The following is an 18,281-nucleotide window of genomic DNA, read 5'->3' as shown; positions in this document are numbered from 1 at the left end:
CAGCTAGGAGGCAGCTCTTGAGAGCTCTGGAGCTGCCCGACGAGTCCTGAAGCCATCGTCCCATGCTGACAGGCCATCAGTCCACCCCCACTGCCTACCGCCTATCTAGGTGGTCTGTAGTCCGTAGGAGTGAGAACATCTGGTGATCTTGTTGCTCGCTGCCGGTCACTGGACTACTATTATGGATTTGCTGCTGAATGGGCCCTTGCCAACCTGCTCCCAGGCTGCCCGTCCCCTTCCCAAGAGGGAACAGTCACAAATGAGCTTGACCCAAGATTGGCAATTGGGTGCTTGGAAATGGCTAGACTGGCTGTTCACGTCACACCACTCGTCCACCTCTTCTCCGCAAAATCCTCGCTCCCCGCGTTTTAACGGGCATTGGCGTCGGTCGCATCCCCATGTTCCGGCTGTCGTGCATCTGTCCGAGAGCAACAGAGGGTGCTATGCCATGCTGTGCTGTGAAAGGCACAACGTCTCTGACTGTGTGCGTTGTCTCTGTTTTTGCGTAAATATCCCTCGTTCTCCATCCTGAGTGTGTGAGGTCAGGTCAACGCAGACCACTCAACCCAGAGAGGATCAACAGCCAGCATAATCTGCATCCACTCTGCCCACCCCTTGAGCCTTGAGAGGAGCATTCTCATCCCCTCGCTTCTCGAAACCTGCAGCTTGGTTCCCTGCTGTTCCCTGGTCGCGTGAGGGAGAGCCTGTCTCCCAGTCTCCGCAGTGTTCACTAAGGGGTCATCTTGCTGTGGCACGCGGCAGCAGGCGGTCCGTGGTGACCCTGTCATGCGGCATCGGGGCCTTGTCGGGCGTCTCGCATGAACAAAAGACGCGCTCACCCTCGAAAATCATAAGGGAAAAAATAGGCAAAGGAGAGGGCAAAAAAAAAACAGAGCAGCCCCCATCTCCATCTCCCCCCATCTCCCCGTCTCCACTTGACCGGGGCGCACGGATCAGCCTGCGACTCGCCCCCCCAAATTTTACCAACCAGACAGGCACATCACCCAGACTTAGACACTGAAAGCTGAAAGCGCAGGGGAGCAGTGACCCTCGTCTGTTTTTTGGCTTCCGAGTTGCCGCGCTTTTCGTCATTTCCGCTCCGCCTGCAAAATTCACATTTGCTGACTCTGCCCTGGCTTCTTACTACTACTACCACCAACCAACCTACCGGCCTATTATCTTGCGGACATACCGCACCCTGCCACACACCATCACCACCAATTTTCGCTCATCTCCCATACCAATAGCGATCTGTTTCCCATCATCACCACTTATCTTCGACCTGATGAGCACCGCGACAGCACTCATCTAACCCATTTGCGTTGCGAAGACTTCCATCCATCACGCGACCAACACGATCCATCCGACCGAAAAGTGGGAGTGATATCATCGACACCTCCTGCCATGACGACCGACCTCTGAGCTGCCACACCCGCACGCCCGCGCCATGGCCTTCAACTTCAACTGGTCGCCTCTCACGGCCGACGAGGACTTCTATCAGCGCGCCCGCGATCTCCTCACGACCGCCCTGAACAAGACGCCTAAGCCGCCAATAATAGTCGATGACATCCTCGTCACAGAGCTCAATCTCGGCTCCGTGCCCCCGGAGCTCGAGATCCTCGAGATAGGCGACCTGGCAGAGGACCGATTTCGCGGCATCTTCAAGATGTGCTACAGCGGTGACGCCTTCCTGACCCTCCGGACAAGAGTTCAGGTATGTGACGCATTTGATTTCGACTCCTTTCAATCGCAAGCACTCTGGAGCTGGTCGCTCCGACACTCCTTCTCCCGCAGGCTAAGCAGTCGCTTCTCTTTGCTGCACGATGAAACAATTGGCTGTTCGATCGAGGAGGGCATCAAACAACAGGCTTGACGAGTGTCGGCTTGGCTATAGCACTTTTGCTATACTACGGGCCGAGCAATGGGAGATACCGGCTGCTGCCACAGGGAAGCGGGAGCAAGCCGCCGCCAGCTCGAGCTCCACGACCTGCGCACGACGGCTGGTGTGGGTGGCCTCTCTGAGCAGCGCAGTCTTCTGCATCTCTGCTATTCCCCGACTTCTTTCGATGACTCCTTCCAAATACGGGGATTTTTTTTCGCCCCACCCGCTTTGCATTGACGTGCGACATTTGCCGTGCAAGGATGCGCGTTTAGTCCACGGATCCCACCCAAGGTTACGAGTAATAAACAATACTAACTAGTCAACAAACAGGCGAACCCCCTGAACACATACTTGCATTCGAAGCCGGACTTTACGTCTCCACAGCCCTTGGCTGCCGCATCGGGGCTGACTATCCCGCTGTCGCTGACCTTGTCCGACATCAAGCTGTCGGCCTTCATCATTCTGGTCTTCTCGAAACAGAAGGGACTCACCATCGTGTTTCGCAATGACCCTCTCGAGTCGCTCAAGGTCTCCTCGACCTTCGACTCCATCCAGTTTGTTAGGGACTACCTGCAGAAGACGATCGAGGGGAAGCTCCGCGACCTGATGATGGATGAGCTCCCTGCCATCATCCACCGATTGTCACTGCGTCTGTGGTGCCCAGATCAGATTCCGAGAGACGAGGACGAGACTCCAGAGACCAGTGAACCTGCTGTGGATCCCTTTGCCAGCCCTCCGCAGGATGCCGTCGATGCTCACGGCAACTTGTTGGACCCTAGCGAGATCCAGAACCTGTCGCTTGACAACAGCCCGGAAATCCAGACTCTGTTCTCACAGAAGAATCTCATCAGGCTTGCCTCACTCAGCGACTGCAACAGAACCATGTCTCTGTTCACCCCGTCTCTGCGTGATGTCGTCTTCCGTGCTTGGGCTGGCTCACAAGAGAAGCCAGAGAGTGTCACACCACCGCTGGCAACGCCTAGTTTGACCAAGGCACATTCCTTCCATGGCACTTCGACGACATACACGTTCTCGGATACCAGCAGCATGGAACAGGGCTACATGCCACCATCCCGTCCTTCAATGGTCAGCCTCAACACTGCCACCACTGGCCTTTCGCTCGGAGCCGGGCGGAATTCAAGATCGCACGCGGGCCGCAAGAAGAAGACCCGGGTTGTGAATCTCAGGCGGAAGCAGTCTGAGAGTGCGCCCGTGAGTGTCGCAACGAGCGACGTCAGCGAGAGTGTCACCGACACAGCATCTGTCGAGGGACCTCTGTCGGAGCCTCTGATGGACACGATCATCCCGGAGGAACCCGAAGATTACGTCCCATTGACACCGACTAAGGTCCGTTTCAACGCTGGCACTGCGACCGATTCGCCGATACGGCCACCGTTGAAACCAGAGTTGTACAACTCAGAGCTACCGGAGAAGCAAAAGCAAGCTGAATCAACACCACAGGTTCAGTCGCAAGGAATTCCACAGAATTCAACCGACGAGAAGGTGCCATTCTCATTCTCACCACAGAGAGGACCACCTTCAGAGACCTCTTCTGTAATTTTGGAGCAGGCCTGGATCAACAAGATGGCCGGCGAGATCGCCAGGCGCGTGTACGACGAGAAGAGGAGGAACCCGGCCTTTTGGGAAGAGCGCGAGGATGTACCTCCGCCAGCATACGAGGCTCAATAATGACGAGACCTCGATTTGTTAAGGTGCCATGGGTTCCCTATGCCATCATATCTTGATTTCCTTTTTCAACTCACACATGGCGTTATACCCCGGGTTCACCACCAAAGACTGGTAATCCTATTACGAGAACCCTGCAAGGCGTTAAGGAGCCGTGAGCGGCATATTTAAAAAGATCAGGGAGGGAATTTGACTTGAGTTTATTTTCTTTTGCCGTTCGTTTGCTCAGACTTCGGACATTACGGGTGGAATGAAACAGCATGGGGCATGGCCGGATTATGGAAAACCGGCGTAACGGTGTTATAGAATGGGCCATGACCATCTTCAACCCACCCGATCAGCACAATCGCTCTCCACCAACAACTTCTTTTCCTTTGTCATTCGAGGGAGCCTAAGAGGCGCCCCAAGCAGCACGCACGCCTTGATTGGCTGTGCATTTTGTACAACTCAGCATCGCTTGCCGACATATTCGGCGGGCGATGTGTAAGATTCGATTTGGAGGAACAAGACAGGGGGAGGAGGAAGGACAGGAAAGGAGAGATCCATCGATCGTGCCGCAGCATTGCTGGCCAAGGTTTGGGACGTTCCGTATTCGTAATAGAATTAGAAACACCCACCTCTACTCTACAAACAAACAAAACAGACAAATACACAAATATCTCAGTGTTCACACAATCAGTCCTTGCTCAGTGAGCTTAGACTCGGGTATCCGCCTCGCGGCCACAGTGTCTCTGGTGTATATGTAAAGAAATAGGGGGATTATACTATGACCAGCCATAGGATGACCAGTAAAAGAATAATCTTTTATGAGATAACTCCTTTGACTTGTTTGGGAGAAATTGTCTTGGCATAACCTCTGGTATAGTACTTTCCGCAGGATGATCATGTCTGGGGGAGGTAAGCAGGCCACACGGGGCTTCGCAATGATTTCTTCGCATATTTCCAAACGTGGAGGTGTTGTCTCCATAGTGAACGTGATTGTGACGAGGAAGGGGGTCTGGGCTTTAGTCGTGACGTTTTGAATTCTGAAACGTGATGCTCAACGTGTGCATAGTAGTACTCTGATGTCCTCAGTGATCGATTCGATGCTGATTTATTACCCTATTCTCAGACTCCAGCCTGACTGAGCAACTATCGGTGGTTTTCCTGGCCTATAGTTCGAAATGATGTACCATACCCCTTCAACGCCAATACCGATTGTTTTGTCCCTCCAAGCCATGCGCGCGTTGAGAGATATCGGGGCCTGCTCATCATGGAGACAGGCCCGGAGAAAGGGGGTATCAATGCAGTTAACGTGATTCGTAGAAGGACTCCACCAGGAAAAAAAAGGGAAAAGAAAGCCAAAAGAGAAAAAAAAAGAACAAAAGCAGAAGGTTGCAGCCGACCGAAGAAAACACACTCCGTTGGGGCCCCAGCCATGACCAACTTAGGCCCCAGGCCGTCCGGCCAGCCATCAGAGGGCCTCTATCCTCTATCTCAAATGTAAATCGCCGCAATCAGTCCTCTAGGATTTCAGCGCCTGGACATTTTTTTTTTCACGTGTCCCTGGGCGCGATCCTTCCGAGTGTAACGAAAGTGACACCGCCCACACTCAAACCATTTGATATTGTTATGTTCGGCTTGTTGGTGGCGCTTGAGTATTGAAGCCTGCAGGAACACTCTTTTGCAAGCCAAGCACTTAAAGAAACCCAACGGATCGATCAGTTGGCCTGAGTCTGATGATACTGACAGAGCTGACGAATCTGGATAATCTGGGCCGCCCTTAACATGTGGCATTCCATGGGATTCCGGGACAACATGAGTCGAAGGCGCCGAGGAAGGCCCCGTCTATTTGGCCTCCTCCTTGAGCGACCTCAGCTGCTCCTCCTTCTCCTTGATCTCGGCCCGCATCTGCTCGACGAGCCTCTCGACCTCGGCCTGAGCATCGCTGAGCTTCTTAACTTCGAGCTTCTCGGCCTCGGCGCTGAAGGGCTGTCCCGGGCGCGTGTGCATGGGGATCATGGCACTCCGCTCGAGCACGCCGCCCTCGCTGCGCTTGGGGGCCTGGTTGGCCTCCTTCGCGCCCCCCTTGCCGCCCTTGCCGCCGGACTTGTTCTTTGCGCTAGCCGCGGGGTCGCTGGGCGGCATGGCGCCGGAGGTCAGGACGTCGTAGAACGCCTCGTAAGGTTCGTTGAAGACCTGCTCCTCGTACACCCAGGCGGGGACCTCGCCGTTGGCGGTCATGGCGCTCTTCTCGGCGTCGGAGCCGTAGGCGTGCAGGCGCAGGTGGTGGTAGAGGGTCTGGGCCTTCTCGCTGCTCTCGGGGACGTAGTACATCTTGATTGTGATCTCGAACTCGCCCCAGCCGGTCTCGTGGACGGCAAAGGGCTCGCCCTTCTGGCCGTCGATCATGCGCACGTGGTTGGGGATGCTCTCGTGCAGCTTGAACTGGACGCGCTTGAGCCAGTAGGTGATGTCGACGTCGTCGATGCCCTTGACGAAGACGGTCCAGCTGTGGGTGTGGTCTTCGGGGGTGCCGGGCGGCTTGGGGTTCTTGTCCGGGTCGAAGGGGCGGGCGGTGGTGCCGTAGATGAAGGGCCGGTAGACCTGCTTGCCCTTGACGCGCTTGCCGGAGCTGTTTGCGGGAGCCATGATGGAGTCGAGGTTGTGGAGTGACTTGCGGGCTGCGTGTCGGGACATTTCCTTTTCTCGAGCTTGCGACAGGCGGGCGCGATCTTAATGAGGGCGAACGGTGGTGGTTGCGTATGGATGACTAATCAGTAGCGGCAGCGCTTGTGTGACCAAAACGGAGTCTAGCTGCAGCTTAGGGGCGTCTGTTGACGGATTCGGACAGGCACAGCTCAGTGTTTGGGACCTGGAGAGCGAGAGAGGCAGATTCGTTTGAGACAGCGTATTGATTTTGAGAAGGGAGTTTACAAAAGTGTCCCTGCCGAGCGCGACCTCGCGACTTGGACAGAGGACAAGAGCCACTCTGCATGCTCCACTGCAAAACGCATGTACTGACACAACACGACCCGCTGCCAGACCAGGGACCTTTTTGCACCAAGGCGGCACGATGGACACCGCTATAGACGACAGCAGGCACATGTGGTGAGCAAATAGCCTCATTCATGGATGCTCCTCATTGACCATGTACAAAAGAGACTGTCCTGCCTGTCCTACCAACCACTCTCGCGACGAGTTAGTATTTGTGATCTTGACGATAGTTTTGCAAAACCTCAAACGCCCCTGCATTATTTTGGCCGATCGGCACCGGGCGACGGAGCTGCAGGGGACCCCTGCCCGCAAGCTCCAAGAGCTCCCAGGCGTGCCAGGGTCATGATTTCATCACCACTTTGAGCTTAGGGAGCTCTCATTCTCATTGTCGTTCTCAGTGTCAGACCACCATATCAGTATCGTGTGAATTGTGATACTGCAGGCACAAACAGAAAGAGGGATTGCTGAGCTGCATGCTGTACCAAGATTGTGCTCACAGTGTCACTGCCACTCTCACATTTCCTCGAGTGACCTCCCTGACGTTCTAGCATAATACGTGCTAATAATTCCTCCGACGTGGAGTCCCACTGCTCAGCTCACTCCAGCACGTTTCTTTACTTAAATCTCTGGCAATATTCTTATATTACACGCCTTCTCATCTGTCCAAACAAACCTCCAGACACACCCACCACTCCAGATCCGCCATGTCCAAAGCAGCCGCCAAGAAGATAGTCGTCTGCGGCGGCAATGGCTTCTTGGGCTCACGCATCTGCAAGTTCGCCGTAGCAAGAGGCTGGGATGTCACGTCCATAAGGTAAATCACCACCCTGCTCTACAGTCTAAACGCACCACATCAAACAACAAACAGTCACCAACTTACTCACTCATCTCAGTCGCTCTGGCGAGCCAAAATGGTCCGCCGTCACATCCTCCTCAACACCACCATCATGGGCACACAAGGTCTCATGGGAGTCGGCAGACATCTTCCAGCCCACCGCATACGCCCCACTCCTCAAGGGCGCAGACTACGTCGTCCACTCCATGGGCATCCTGCTCGAGGCAGACTACAAGGGCGTAGTGTCAGGCCAGGAGTCGCCCATCGCCGGGCTGCGCAAGGCCTTCGACTCGACGCGGGGCAGCCCGAACCCGCTGGAGCGCGAGGGCGGCAGCTACAAGCCCCCCGAGAACGCCAAGCAGCTGACCTACGAGAACATGAACCGCGACTCGGCGGTGCTGGTGGCGCGCGCCGCCGACGGCGAGGGCGCGTCGGCCTTCCTGTACGTCAGCGCGGCGGGCGGCGCCCCCGTGCTGCCGCGGCGCTACATCGACACCAAGCGCGAGGCCGAGTCGCTCATCGCCAGCGGCTTCCCGCGCATGCGCGGCGTCTTCCTGCGCCCGCCCTTCCTGTACGATGCCAGCCGGCCCTTCACCATCCCCATGGCCGCTATGACGGGTGTCGGGGCAGTCGTCAACAGCCTGACACGAGGCGTACTGGACGGCTTCATGGGCGCTGCTGGGGCGAAGCCTTTGAAGGTTGATCTTGTGGCGCAGGCGGCTGTGGAGGCGCTGAGTGATGATGCGGTCAGAGGGCCGGTTGAGGTACCGGAGATTGAGGAGCTGGCGAACAAGGGGTGGCGGAAGGATATGTTGTAGTCTTTGATTTGAGAAAGCCGAGATCAACTGTATTATTATATAGATTGTACAAAATGGGCAGCATCCCGCATCCCTTCTCAGTGCTCATTATGGACTGTTGGAAGGTGGAAGAGGAGCTGGCACCAAAAAGGGAATGTGGACTCCAATCACCTGGAAAGGCAGGTGGAGCTTCCATAGAAAGGAAATTCAAAGAGAAAAAGATCACGAGTGACAGTCACAGAATGAGATATGCCAGAAACGTGGACTCGATCCTGATATCAGCGTGATGTTGCATTGATATACCAATATTTGATGCTGCTAACGATTCACTGTTCTAACATAACAGGACGGCCAAATATTTCGAAGATCTTGGGATATCTCAACCCCGTGGCTTCTTGAATGCCACGCTGAATGACCTAGCACTGCTCCTTTCACATAAGATTGATGCAGAATATTCCATACGACAACGCCGACAAAATACCAATGAAAGCAAGCCAGCCACCCAACGCCATTCTTATGCAAGATGCCTATTCCCACCCCAAACCCCCATCGTCATACCCATCCGAGAGGACAAAAAAACAAGATAAGGTAATATTGAACAAGGAAACAACCTTCTAGATGCCAGCAGCCGTAAAGCTGAGCAGGCTACCACTCGCTAGCCCAGCGACGAGGCTTAGCCCCATGAACCCGCCAGCAGCCTCCCTCTCGTCCTCTTCGACCCATTCGGCGGCGCCTATCATGCTGTTGGACGCGAGCCACCCGTTGGTCAGGCCGAAGGGGAACTGCACGACGGCCAGGTAGAAGACGTCGCTGGGGACCACGGCGCCCCGGCCGCGGATGTTGCACAGCATGTACAGCGGGAGGAACCCCACGCGCGCGACGGACACGAGGAACAGCACGGCGGGCATACGGCCGCGCACGGAGACGTTCCAATGCCCGGCCGTGGCGATGCGCCCGACGAGGTCGCCCAGGTTCCAGGCGAAGAAGGCGAGGGGGATGAAGACCTCTGGGTCGAAGAGCCTGCTGCCACCGCCGCTGCCGCCAGACCCCTCGCCGCCGCCACCACCGTTCGTGGACGGGATCTTGGCCGTGAAGACGGGGAAGAACATGGCGACGGCGAAGCACATGAAGACGGAGCCCGCGAGCCAGTGCAGCTTGCGGAACAGGGCGCGCATGCCGACGACCCTGCGCGCGGCCTGCTCGGCCTCCTGGATGTCGTGGTGCGAGTGCGTCGACAGCACGCTGGCGGCCAGGTCCGGGTGCGACGCGGCCATGCGCGCCTCGACGAGGCGGTCGTGCCGCCGCACCAGCGGCAGGAAGGCCAGCAGCGTGCCGAGCGAGACGAGCACCGCCGTCAGGAAGTAGATGAAGGCCGCGGAGCCGACGGGGTCGTCGCCGGCGTCGGTGCTGCTGCTGCTGCCGCCGCCTTGTGCAGGGGGGGATGATGACGACGAGGAGGGCGGCGGCACCGCCAGCACGCTCACGATCTGGGCGAGCGCGGGCAGCACGCCCGCCACGCCCTGCCCGGCCATGATGGCCTGGGTGTACTCCGGGCGGCCGAAGCTCGCGGCGAAGGCGAAGGCGCCGTTTTGGAAGAGGCCGGTCGCCAGGGCCGCGAAGCACACGTCCACGAGCAGGAAGGTCAGGTACCAGCGGGCGGAGACGGCGGTGAATATAGAGGTGGAGAGGGTGAGCAGGGCGAAGGCAGCGGTGTTGATGGCCAGGGCGAGCTTGATGCGGTTCGGGTAGTTGGCGGAGCGCTGCATGTTGGTCAGGGCCAGCATGGAGCCCAGGTTGGTCAGGGTCGAGACGGAGAGGATGGCCGACTGAAAGTTCTCCGTGGCCCAGGGGTCGTCGGAGAAGCGCGAGGCGAAGTAGGGCGAGGCGGCAAGGAACATGTTCCTATGTTGGCGAGGGCGTCAAGGTCAGTCGTCTTGGAATGGCAGCTGGAAGGATGGACGGAGGAGTGTGCTCACCAAGCCCATAGCATGGCCACGCCGACCATGGCGAATATTGCGTACTCGAACCAGGAGAAGGGCACCTCTGCGGCATCGAACAGCTCGCCGTCGTCGGCCATGTCATCATCGTCGGAGACATCGTCGCTGGAGTTGCGCAGGGGCGCGTACTCGTCTGGGTCAGCGTCGCGGTCGTCCTTGGTGCCGCCGCCGCGGTACAGCATGCCCTTGAGCCGATCCATCCTGATGGAGTTGAGGAGGCTGGCGAGGGTAGACGGGGCAGCTGGTGATGCTGCCTCGGCGGGTGCGTTCGGAGGCATTGTGGTATCGGAGGATAGAAGGAGGGGAGGAGAGGAGAGTTGACTGCCTGCGATGGGACGGCCCGGCTTAGTCGTGACGTCGTCCCCGGAGGTTCAGCTTTAGGCTCGCCGACCCCTGAGCCTCCTCGTCCGCCTCGACTTTACTTTTTGAGAGCGAGGCGACTCACAGGGCAGCTGACGATAAAGGCGCGTCGAATCCCCACAGTATCCCGCAGTAAAGTCTCAGGGAGGCCGTCATGTGTCGCTGACCATCATGCGGGCGATGATGGGTCAGCCGTCGACATCACAAGCCCCGGCTTTGGCTTTGACACGGCCCCGATTCGCCGATTGCAGAACCCCCGAACCCCCACACTACGGGGACCGTACCCCTGGAACTACGTGACTACGTAGCACAGGACCCTGAACCAACCCCCCACTAGAAGCTAGGTGAGTTGCCCACCCAGTCAGCCTTTCCACTCATCTTATGTCTTTCTTCACAGGATAGTATTTTTCTTAACCCTGTTCAGTTGCAGAATATCCCGGACTTGAAGCACTCTTGGGTCGCTAATGTTTTTATATGCTATCAAATGAGAAACTAGGCAATCAGCATAATTGCAAGGTTCTGTCGGCTCCAGCTTCGCCCGACAGAATTCAACACGGTGGTTCGATCTCTTGCCACGGATGAAAGAGCATTAGCTGTATTATAAAAGATCTCATCCCAGGAGCAGATATTCGTGGAGCACAAACTCTCGCACCCGAGACTGGGCTTACAGAGGCCGCCGGCCAAGAATATATACATTTGAATTCATTCTCCGTGTTCGACCCAGAGTCATGATCCGACAGGGCACAGGCGTCCATTCGCCGTGGGGAAATATTCAATCTGATCCGTCACGTACCAGTCCTCCGAGCCCACCGCCCCCGTGGCGTAAAGTACACCCCACGGGTCATACCTCTGCTTCAGGCTGTAGAGGCGGTCGTAATTGTCACCATAAAAGGACTGCTGCCAGTTCGGCTCGTTGATGTCGGCCTCGTTGAGGTACGTGCCGTCGCTCACGGCGCGCCACCCCGCGTACGCGTCCACCATCTGCTTGTTGGCCGCGGCCATCTCCTCCAAGGTGTCGTTGTAGCCGTACACGACATTGCCCATGCCGAAGATCAGGCCCTTTCGCCAGGCTGGGTTGACGGCGTTGTCTTGGCTGACGGCCGAGTTCACCCCTGGCCTAGAGTTGTATCCGGTGAAGCTGCCGCGGCTCTGGGTCGTATTGCGGATGGCTGCTGATTGCTGGGCGAATTTCTCTGGGGTCTCCCAGTTTTTCTCTGGAAAGAACCGTGACGTGCTGTGGAAGTACCAGTAGCCAGCAGTGTTGGTAGTGTCGAGGAACGTGGTGTCGAACATTTCCAGGAATCCTGAATACTCGTTGTAGGAGGCATCATCCACGGTAATGCCCAGCGATGAGAGGTTCGCGAAGAAAGCAGCATTGTGGCCCTCGAGCTCGGATTTGTTCATCCCTGGTGCCACTTGGGGCGCCATGGAAAACGTGCAGTTGACTACGTCCGCACACGCGATGCTAAAGTAGCTCCAGATACCGGCCTCAGGCCATGTTGTGAACTGCTGCCTATATTCAATCAAATTGATAAGTATTGACAGCCGGCAAATTCGAATGCAAATGCTTACCAAAAGGCATCCATTGCGGTCCAGAAAGTGTGTTCGTCGACCCCAGATCCGAATGAGTAACTCAAGGTGCTAATAGTGGTGTCTTCGTAAGCACGAATAACTAGACTCGTGACGACGCCCCAAGTACTTCCTCCCTGCATCTCTTGTCAACATTTCCCAGAAAACAACAAGACGTTTCAATTCGATAAAGAAACAAAAATGCATGGTTGCTCTAACGGTAGAAAAGAAAATCAAGACTTACACCACCACGCAAAGCGAAGAACAAGTCAGGATTAGTATTCTCGTCGGCCGAAACGAATGACCCATCTGGTACTGCATCGATTCAATTCAGCAACAATTCAAGAGAGGCTGAGGAATGATGCTGGCACTTACGAACAACCTCAATCGAGAGTACCTGGTCAGCTGCGACGCCGTATTTGTTGATCAATGGACCATTTCCACCCCCAGCGGTGTATCCACCTGCAAGACCAATAGTCTAGACAAATTTGTCAGTTGAATATGTAGGCCATGCACAATTTATAAAGTTACTTACGCCGGCAATCCCGCCAACGACCATCAAGCCCTGCTCGTGCGCGGCATCGTATATTTGCTTCGTTGTGATACCAGCGCCAACCTTGAAAGCCGGGCCCTTTGCCCCAGATGAAGACTGGTAATCATGGCCCAGGAACTCGATATCCTGTAGATGAAGAGTCCACACTGACAGCGAGCCGCCGCCTGTGCTCTTGGCGTTGAAGTCATGGCCTGAATTCTTGATATTGAGCCGGAGGTTAAGATTGCGAGCGAAATTCACCGCGAGCTGGATCTGGGCGACTATGCGAAATTGAGTTAACGAGAACTCTGTTGTACTAATGGTGTGATAAATAGTGAACATACCATTTGTGACATTCACGACATAGGCTGGCATGCCACCGAGCTCGCACGTAGAGTTTGGTCGTGACAGGAAATCCCCAAGATCTGGTGGTAGACATGACATGCCTTCAAAAATTGGCCAGTCGACTTCCGTGGGTTGCGCGGCTCTATCGTTTGAAACATCAGGGAATCTCCTAGACCAAGAACATCATGGCACAGAGAGCTTACCGCCAGGCCGGGTTGGTCCACGAGACATCCAGGTCAGCGCATTTGGCATCATCATACTGCGGCCAATCCGGGTAGCAGACCGCAGCAGCTGGGACACCCTCGATGAGGGCACCTCCCAGGAAGAGGTCAAACAGCCGCCAGACAAGCTTTGACGGCCACCAGGCGTCGCCGGGGAAAGCCTTGCAGGTCCTGTGCCGCTTGCTCAGAGATGCGTCACTGGCGTTGGCAAAATTAAATATGACGGCGTTAGCATCGCTAGTATTCTGCGTTGCCAGGTAAGAAGTCAGATTGCTGATGACCTCTGGAGTGAGCTGGGACTTCTCATAGGGAAAGTAGCCAACTCCAGACGCGGCAACGGTATCTGTCACATCCTGTACAGCCGGGCTAAATGCTGCTGAGATGAGTGAGAGAGTTAGCTAGTCTCAATACAGATGGGAATCCATGCGCCAGGATCTCTTGTAGCTCGCTTACTTGTATCTGCAGCATCAGGGCTTGTGATTTGCGCAACTGCCGACGCCACGAGCTGAACGATAACGAGAGTGATACTTCGAGCCATGACGGTTCTGCGAACTCGTTTAAGATGTCGCGATGTCGTTTGACTCGAAAGAAAAGGAGAGCCGTGGTAAAAGACTCATGGCACAAGCCGAAGCCTCATGGAGATATTGTATCTCCCATCAAATAAAAATCCCAGATACAGGGACTAGGTCTGGCCCACTGTAGATTTGATCCATCATTCAATACCGGGAATATGAGCACAGATGTGGCAACCCCATTGTAGTCGAAGCTCCTAGGCCTGGGATGGAAGTTGGACCGAGGGTGTTGGCTCGAAATATGCGCGGCGCGCCACACCTGCAGCTTGGCTCCGCCGACATACAGCAAGATTGGGTAAAAGGTTGCGTATAGCGAAATTCTACCTGGAAACTTGGGACAATTTGAATCGGACCCGAAACAAAGTTTCAAGTCTCTGGAACCAAGACTTAAGCAGCCACATGCTGAAGAGCATCGCCTTTGTTGATAATATCAAATTCATGACAAGATGAGCAGCCCCGAGGCGCCGGAAAAGCACGGGTACGGCCCGTGGTTGTAGCGATTATGGAGTCGTCATGCTTGCTGAGGATCCTCGGATGTGGATAACGATCCACAAGGCTAACTTTACTGGGACGACATCTGGTCTGCTGGAGGGCCACTGGCATGGCCTGGTTGAATGCGAAATGTTGTCAAGTCAAAAATTGTCGGCAAAGCTGATGTCTGGGAACTGACATCTGGAAGCCAGCGTTTGGTAGACGCCTTAGAGAGTGAGGGAATGAATTTGTGATACAGACTCTGTAGCGCTGTAATTCTTGCTCCAGTCAATATCACAGGCTCTTCCTCACTCTAGGCAAAGGCTCGATCGGATATGCGGCCCACATGGACGCCAAATCTAGAGCGACGCGATGCGTCAATTCTATTTACCCCAGCTACCTTGGCTAATCCACGCCTGCACATGTGTGAAGGGAAAGACCCGACATCCCCGGGAAATGTCAAATTTGCCTTGCTTCCCGCATCAAGCATTCCATCCCCCTTTTCCATAATTCAGTTGGCGGTAAAGACATCGCCACTTGACGACTCTGGGGCCCCTGCCAGCGTAATTTATCCTGCCGTACCGACGTGAGGAGTTGACACAAGAGCCTCGGCACACATTGTTGACCTGTCATTTTACATACCTCGTCTTCAAATCAGGCCAAAGACACGCCCGGACTTTTCGTGTTCCGACACTGGGGTCTCCAAAAACTGTGTCACCTCAAGTAAAGCTTTTAGAATACAGCAACAGATCAAGCCACCATCGCCAGGCTTTGCTCCTGCTCTGACGTTTCGATAGAGAGCTTTCCAGCAAATAATCTATTTTGTTTCATGTATTTTTTCCTTCCTCTTTTTTCCTCCAAAGTTCGGGAGGGCAGGTGAGAGGGAAGAATGAAGTCTCTCCGGGAAATTGCTTCCTGCCTATAAGGATCAAAACTTTCAAGGTTTGATGTTTCTGTTAGAAATAACAGCACGCTAGAGCAGCCACACAAGATCCATGCTCGGATATATGCGTGAACTCTTGAATCCTCCTCAAGCGCCACGCTCTAGCAGTGTCTATTCTGTGGGTCTCTTATGCATCACATCCGGGATCGAGGCCGACCGGTGTGGCATAACGTCCACAAGTAAAATGGCAGCAAACTCATTGAAATTCTTTCACGCCTGTGGAGCCCGAAGAGAAAGCGGAATGAAGCGGATTCACGGAGAATAGAATGAAAAAGTTGGCGGGCATTGTCATCCAATGTCGCCATACTCAATATCAAGGACGCGGTTTCCGGACATGATCCCCATCTTTCAAGTTTCTCAAATCCCATATGATTTTCTAGAGAGACTGTCTAACGAATGACTTTTGGCCGTACCCGTGGTCGGGCTGGTTGCCCATCTGCCATTGTTCCCCTCTATTTAAGCCCCACCGCTACCATCAAGGATCAGGCCGCTCGCTGAGGTCCACCATGTCCTCGATATCAGATCTTCCGACCTCTTCGCTGCAGAAGACTGGAATTGCGCTGGAAGTACTATTTCCGCTTTTGTCCTTGATTACAGTCTCTATGAGAGTCTACGCGAGACTAGTTACGAGAACATTTGGTTGGGGTAAGTACACTCAGAAACGGCGGTTTGCGACAAACTTGAACTTCATCTGTTGTCTAAAGATTGCCCCTAGACTGATATCACTCATTCTATAGATGACGGTCTCATAATTGCTGCCATGTTACTAGCAATTGGCCTTGCAGTCACTGCGATCTTCGGTGAGCTTTTGCCCTGACTGAGGAAGGATCTCCCAACCTGTACCCTACAATCAGTTGGAAACAATGGTTCGCTAAAGATACAATTGCCGATCAGCTATGAGAACTATGTACATCGGGATCCACTACTGGAATGTTCCAATGGACTGGGACTACAAGCGAGCTTTCATTTGGACATATGCTATGGGAGTCGTTTACATGCCTATATTATCCATCGTCAAGATCTCCGTTCTTCTGTTCATTCTGCGATTCTCCGGTGTCAAAAATTCTGTGAGATACATAGTATGGGGAAACGGTATATTCAACCTTCTACTGATGATTTCGGTCTTCTTCGTTATGCTTTTCGACTGCGTTCCGTTCGCGAAGAACTGGGATTCTACACTCGACGGGTACTGCGTTGATGTTGGCAAATTCAGCCTTGCAAGCAGTATTTTTGCCATCGTCACAGACGTTATAGCTATTGCTTTACCGTTCTACATCTTTTGGAGCCTCAACATGAGTAGGCGGAAGAAATTAGGCCTCATGCTCATTTTCTCTGTGAGCATCCTGTAAGTAACCGACAAAGCCCCACCTCACCCGGGTATTCACATGCGTGCCCAAGAAGACGCTCGAGAAAAAAAAATCTATCATTGAGCATATGCGAACGAGGTTACAAATCATTAACACACTGAATCACGGTCCAGGTCCGTTGCTTTCTCGTGTATCCGCCTGTATTACATCATGGGATTATACACGACTACGAACCCGGATCCAGATACCAATTATAGCATCACGTTCACATTCTCGGCAATAGAAGTCAACCTGGCCATCATTGCCGCTTCCATCCCCGCGCTATGGCCCTTAGTCAGTGGGCATGTTGGAAAGACGACTACGGCCGCTAGCAGTGGCTTCAACACTTCGCGACGATATACCAGGAACCAGCAAGGATGGATACGGACGAGCGACCAGAACCAGAGTCTAGACGATAGCAACGAAAATCATGAAATCGACCTCAATGACATGAGCGGTCGAAGAGTCCAGACGCATATCGGCAGAGGATCGGTGCCGAATGATTCCGACGAGGAGATACTTCCAGATCGTAGCAGCCGGCCGGAAGACGGTTCAATAGTAAAAACCACTCAGATTCGTTATTCGGTTTCGAAAGGATGAGATGGGGCTCTCTGGAGGCGTGCAGGCACATTTCAAGACATATTACAGTACCTTAGTAGCGCTATATTATAGTGAACTCTTGGTTGAAGGACGTTTCGTTTCATTGAAACTTCCAGGGCCATCTCTAAAGGCAGTTTTGGCACGGAAGTAGTGAATAGAAAGTGATGGTCACAACTGCTTTTACCAGTGTAGAGTGTCTATTTTCCAAGTGACTTTTCACGGTCCCGATTGGTTGAATTTGTTGACCAAGAGCCTTGTGCCGCTCATAAAAGCCTCTGAATCCATTCACAGGTGATTTGAGTCTGGGGGTCTTGGGGAGCAACCTTCCGTAGTACCTCCTAAGCTTCGTTCCAAATCCAGCAGTCTTGCCTTGTATTTGGATATTCAGCTGCAACTCCCAGAGCTTATGCTTACATCTGAGGTTCATCTACAGTGAATCTATCCGCTCAGTGGGCAGTGTGACTACAGTGGCTAGTTTATGGCACGCCCCCTTCTACGAGACTGTTTGGTCCTTGCTCTTACTCCAAGCAGCTTTGGAATAAATATACACAACATTCAAGCTATTTACCAAATGTTAACCTGTGAAATTGACGTAGTTGCAAAGAACCCCGAGACACCAACCATGATCGACCATCTCGTACCCCCACGCTAGATACAGTGGGCCCAGAAGTGACTTCGGGAAGCCCCAAAGCCCCCTATCCAGGTACTTCAAACCGAAAATGCTTCATCCCTTCGGCTTGTTCCCTGGCCTCGACTTTTCTTAGCCGGGCTGAGAAGGATTTGCATAGTCTCACCGGACCGAGGCTCAATGCGAAAAAAAGTTGATATGTCACTTGGTGAGCACAAACAGAAAGTGTTTGAGCAGCAAGTACTCGCTCGTTTGACAACCAAGAGAAGTATACCCCCCTCAACAAGTACCTCGCCTCACTTTCCCTCGACCCCTGAACCTAGAACATCGCGGCCCATTATGCGGCCGTCTACACGTGATGATCCCCTCCTGCGGTGCAAGTATGTTGTGCATCGTTTATTTTGCTGCTCTCGCGTATATATATGTGTTCATCAGCTGCCAGCAAGGATGAGGAATGTCGATGGCTAGGCCCTCCCGACTGTCAGATCTGTCTCGGCTAGCACACCAACACTGATCGCCGA

General features: G+C 54.0%; 6 protein-coding genes across 6 annotated transcripts; 3 read left to right on the top strand and 3 right to left on the bottom strand.

The window, feature by feature from the left end:
- Positions 1-1,447: 1,447 nt before the first annotated feature.
- J7T55_007763 (uncharacterized protein) lies at positions 1,448-3,571 on the top strand (the record flags this gene model as incomplete). The annotated part of the gene is made up of 2 exons (XM_053134445.1): positions 1,448-1,714; positions 2,213-3,571. The coding sequence occupies 2 exons, from the start codon at positions 1,448-1,450 to the stop codon at positions 3,569-3,571; spliced, it is 1,626 nt and encodes a 541-aa protein (XP_052987736.1).
- Positions 3,572-5,395: 1,824 nt separating this feature from the next.
- Positions 5,396-6,247, bottom strand: J7T55_007762 (uncharacterized protein; the record flags this gene model as incomplete). The annotated part of the gene is made up of 1 exon (XM_053134444.1): positions 5,396-6,247. One exon carries the CDS (start codon positions 6,245-6,247, stop codon positions 5,396-5,398), a length of 852 nt encoding a protein of 283 aa, XP_052987735.1.
- A 1,001-nt stretch (positions 6,248-7,248) lies between these two features.
- J7T55_007761 (nad dependent epimerase dehydratase) lies at positions 7,249-8,197 on the top strand (the record flags this gene model as incomplete). The annotated part of the gene is made up of 2 exons (XM_053134443.1): positions 7,249-7,358; positions 7,438-8,197. 2 exons carry the CDS (start codon positions 7,249-7,251, stop codon positions 8,195-8,197), a joined length of 870 nt encoding a protein of 289 aa, XP_052987734.1.
- A 593-nt stretch (positions 8,198-8,790) lies between these two features.
- J7T55_007760 (uncharacterized protein) lies at positions 8,791-10,451 on the bottom strand (the record flags this gene model as incomplete). The annotated part of the gene is made up of 2 exons (XM_053134442.1): positions 8,791-10,078; positions 10,153-10,451. The coding sequence occupies 2 exons, from the start codon at positions 10,449-10,451 to the stop codon at positions 8,791-8,793; spliced, it is 1,587 nt and encodes a 528-aa protein (XP_052987733.1).
- Positions 10,452-11,259: 808 nt separating this feature from the next.
- On the bottom strand, positions 11,260-13,738 carry J7T55_007759 (uncharacterized protein; the record flags this gene model as incomplete). The annotated part of the gene is made up of 8 exons (XM_053134441.1): positions 11,260-12,046; positions 12,106-12,239; positions 12,347-12,417; positions 12,478-12,580; positions 12,638-12,915; positions 12,979-13,121; positions 13,183-13,576; positions 13,654-13,738. The coding sequence occupies 8 exons, from the start codon at positions 13,736-13,738 to the stop codon at positions 11,260-11,262; spliced, it is 1,995 nt and encodes a 664-aa protein (XP_052987732.1).
- A 1,954-nt stretch (positions 13,739-15,692) lies between these two features.
- J7T55_007758 (uncharacterized protein) lies at positions 15,693-17,132 on the top strand (the record flags this gene model as incomplete). Its single annotated transcript, XM_053134440.1, has 4 exons — positions 15,693-15,831; positions 15,924-15,986; positions 16,081-16,531; positions 16,667-17,132. 4 exons carry the CDS (start codon positions 15,693-15,695, stop codon positions 17,130-17,132), a joined length of 1,119 nt encoding a protein of 372 aa, XP_052987731.1.
- Between the last annotated feature and the right edge of the window lie 1,149 nt (positions 17,133-18,281).

This window comes from Diaporthe amygdali (assembly GCF_026229845.1).
Source record: "Diaporthe amygdali strain CAA958 chromosome Unknown NODE_45_length_313557_cov_64_577745, whole genome shotgun sequence".
Lineage (NCBI taxonomy): Eukaryota > Fungi > Ascomycota > Sordariomycetes > Diaporthales > Diaporthaceae > Diaporthe > Diaporthe amygdali.
The sequence above is the reverse complement of the archived record's forward strand: the minus strand, read 5'-3'. Positions and strand labels throughout refer to the sequence as shown.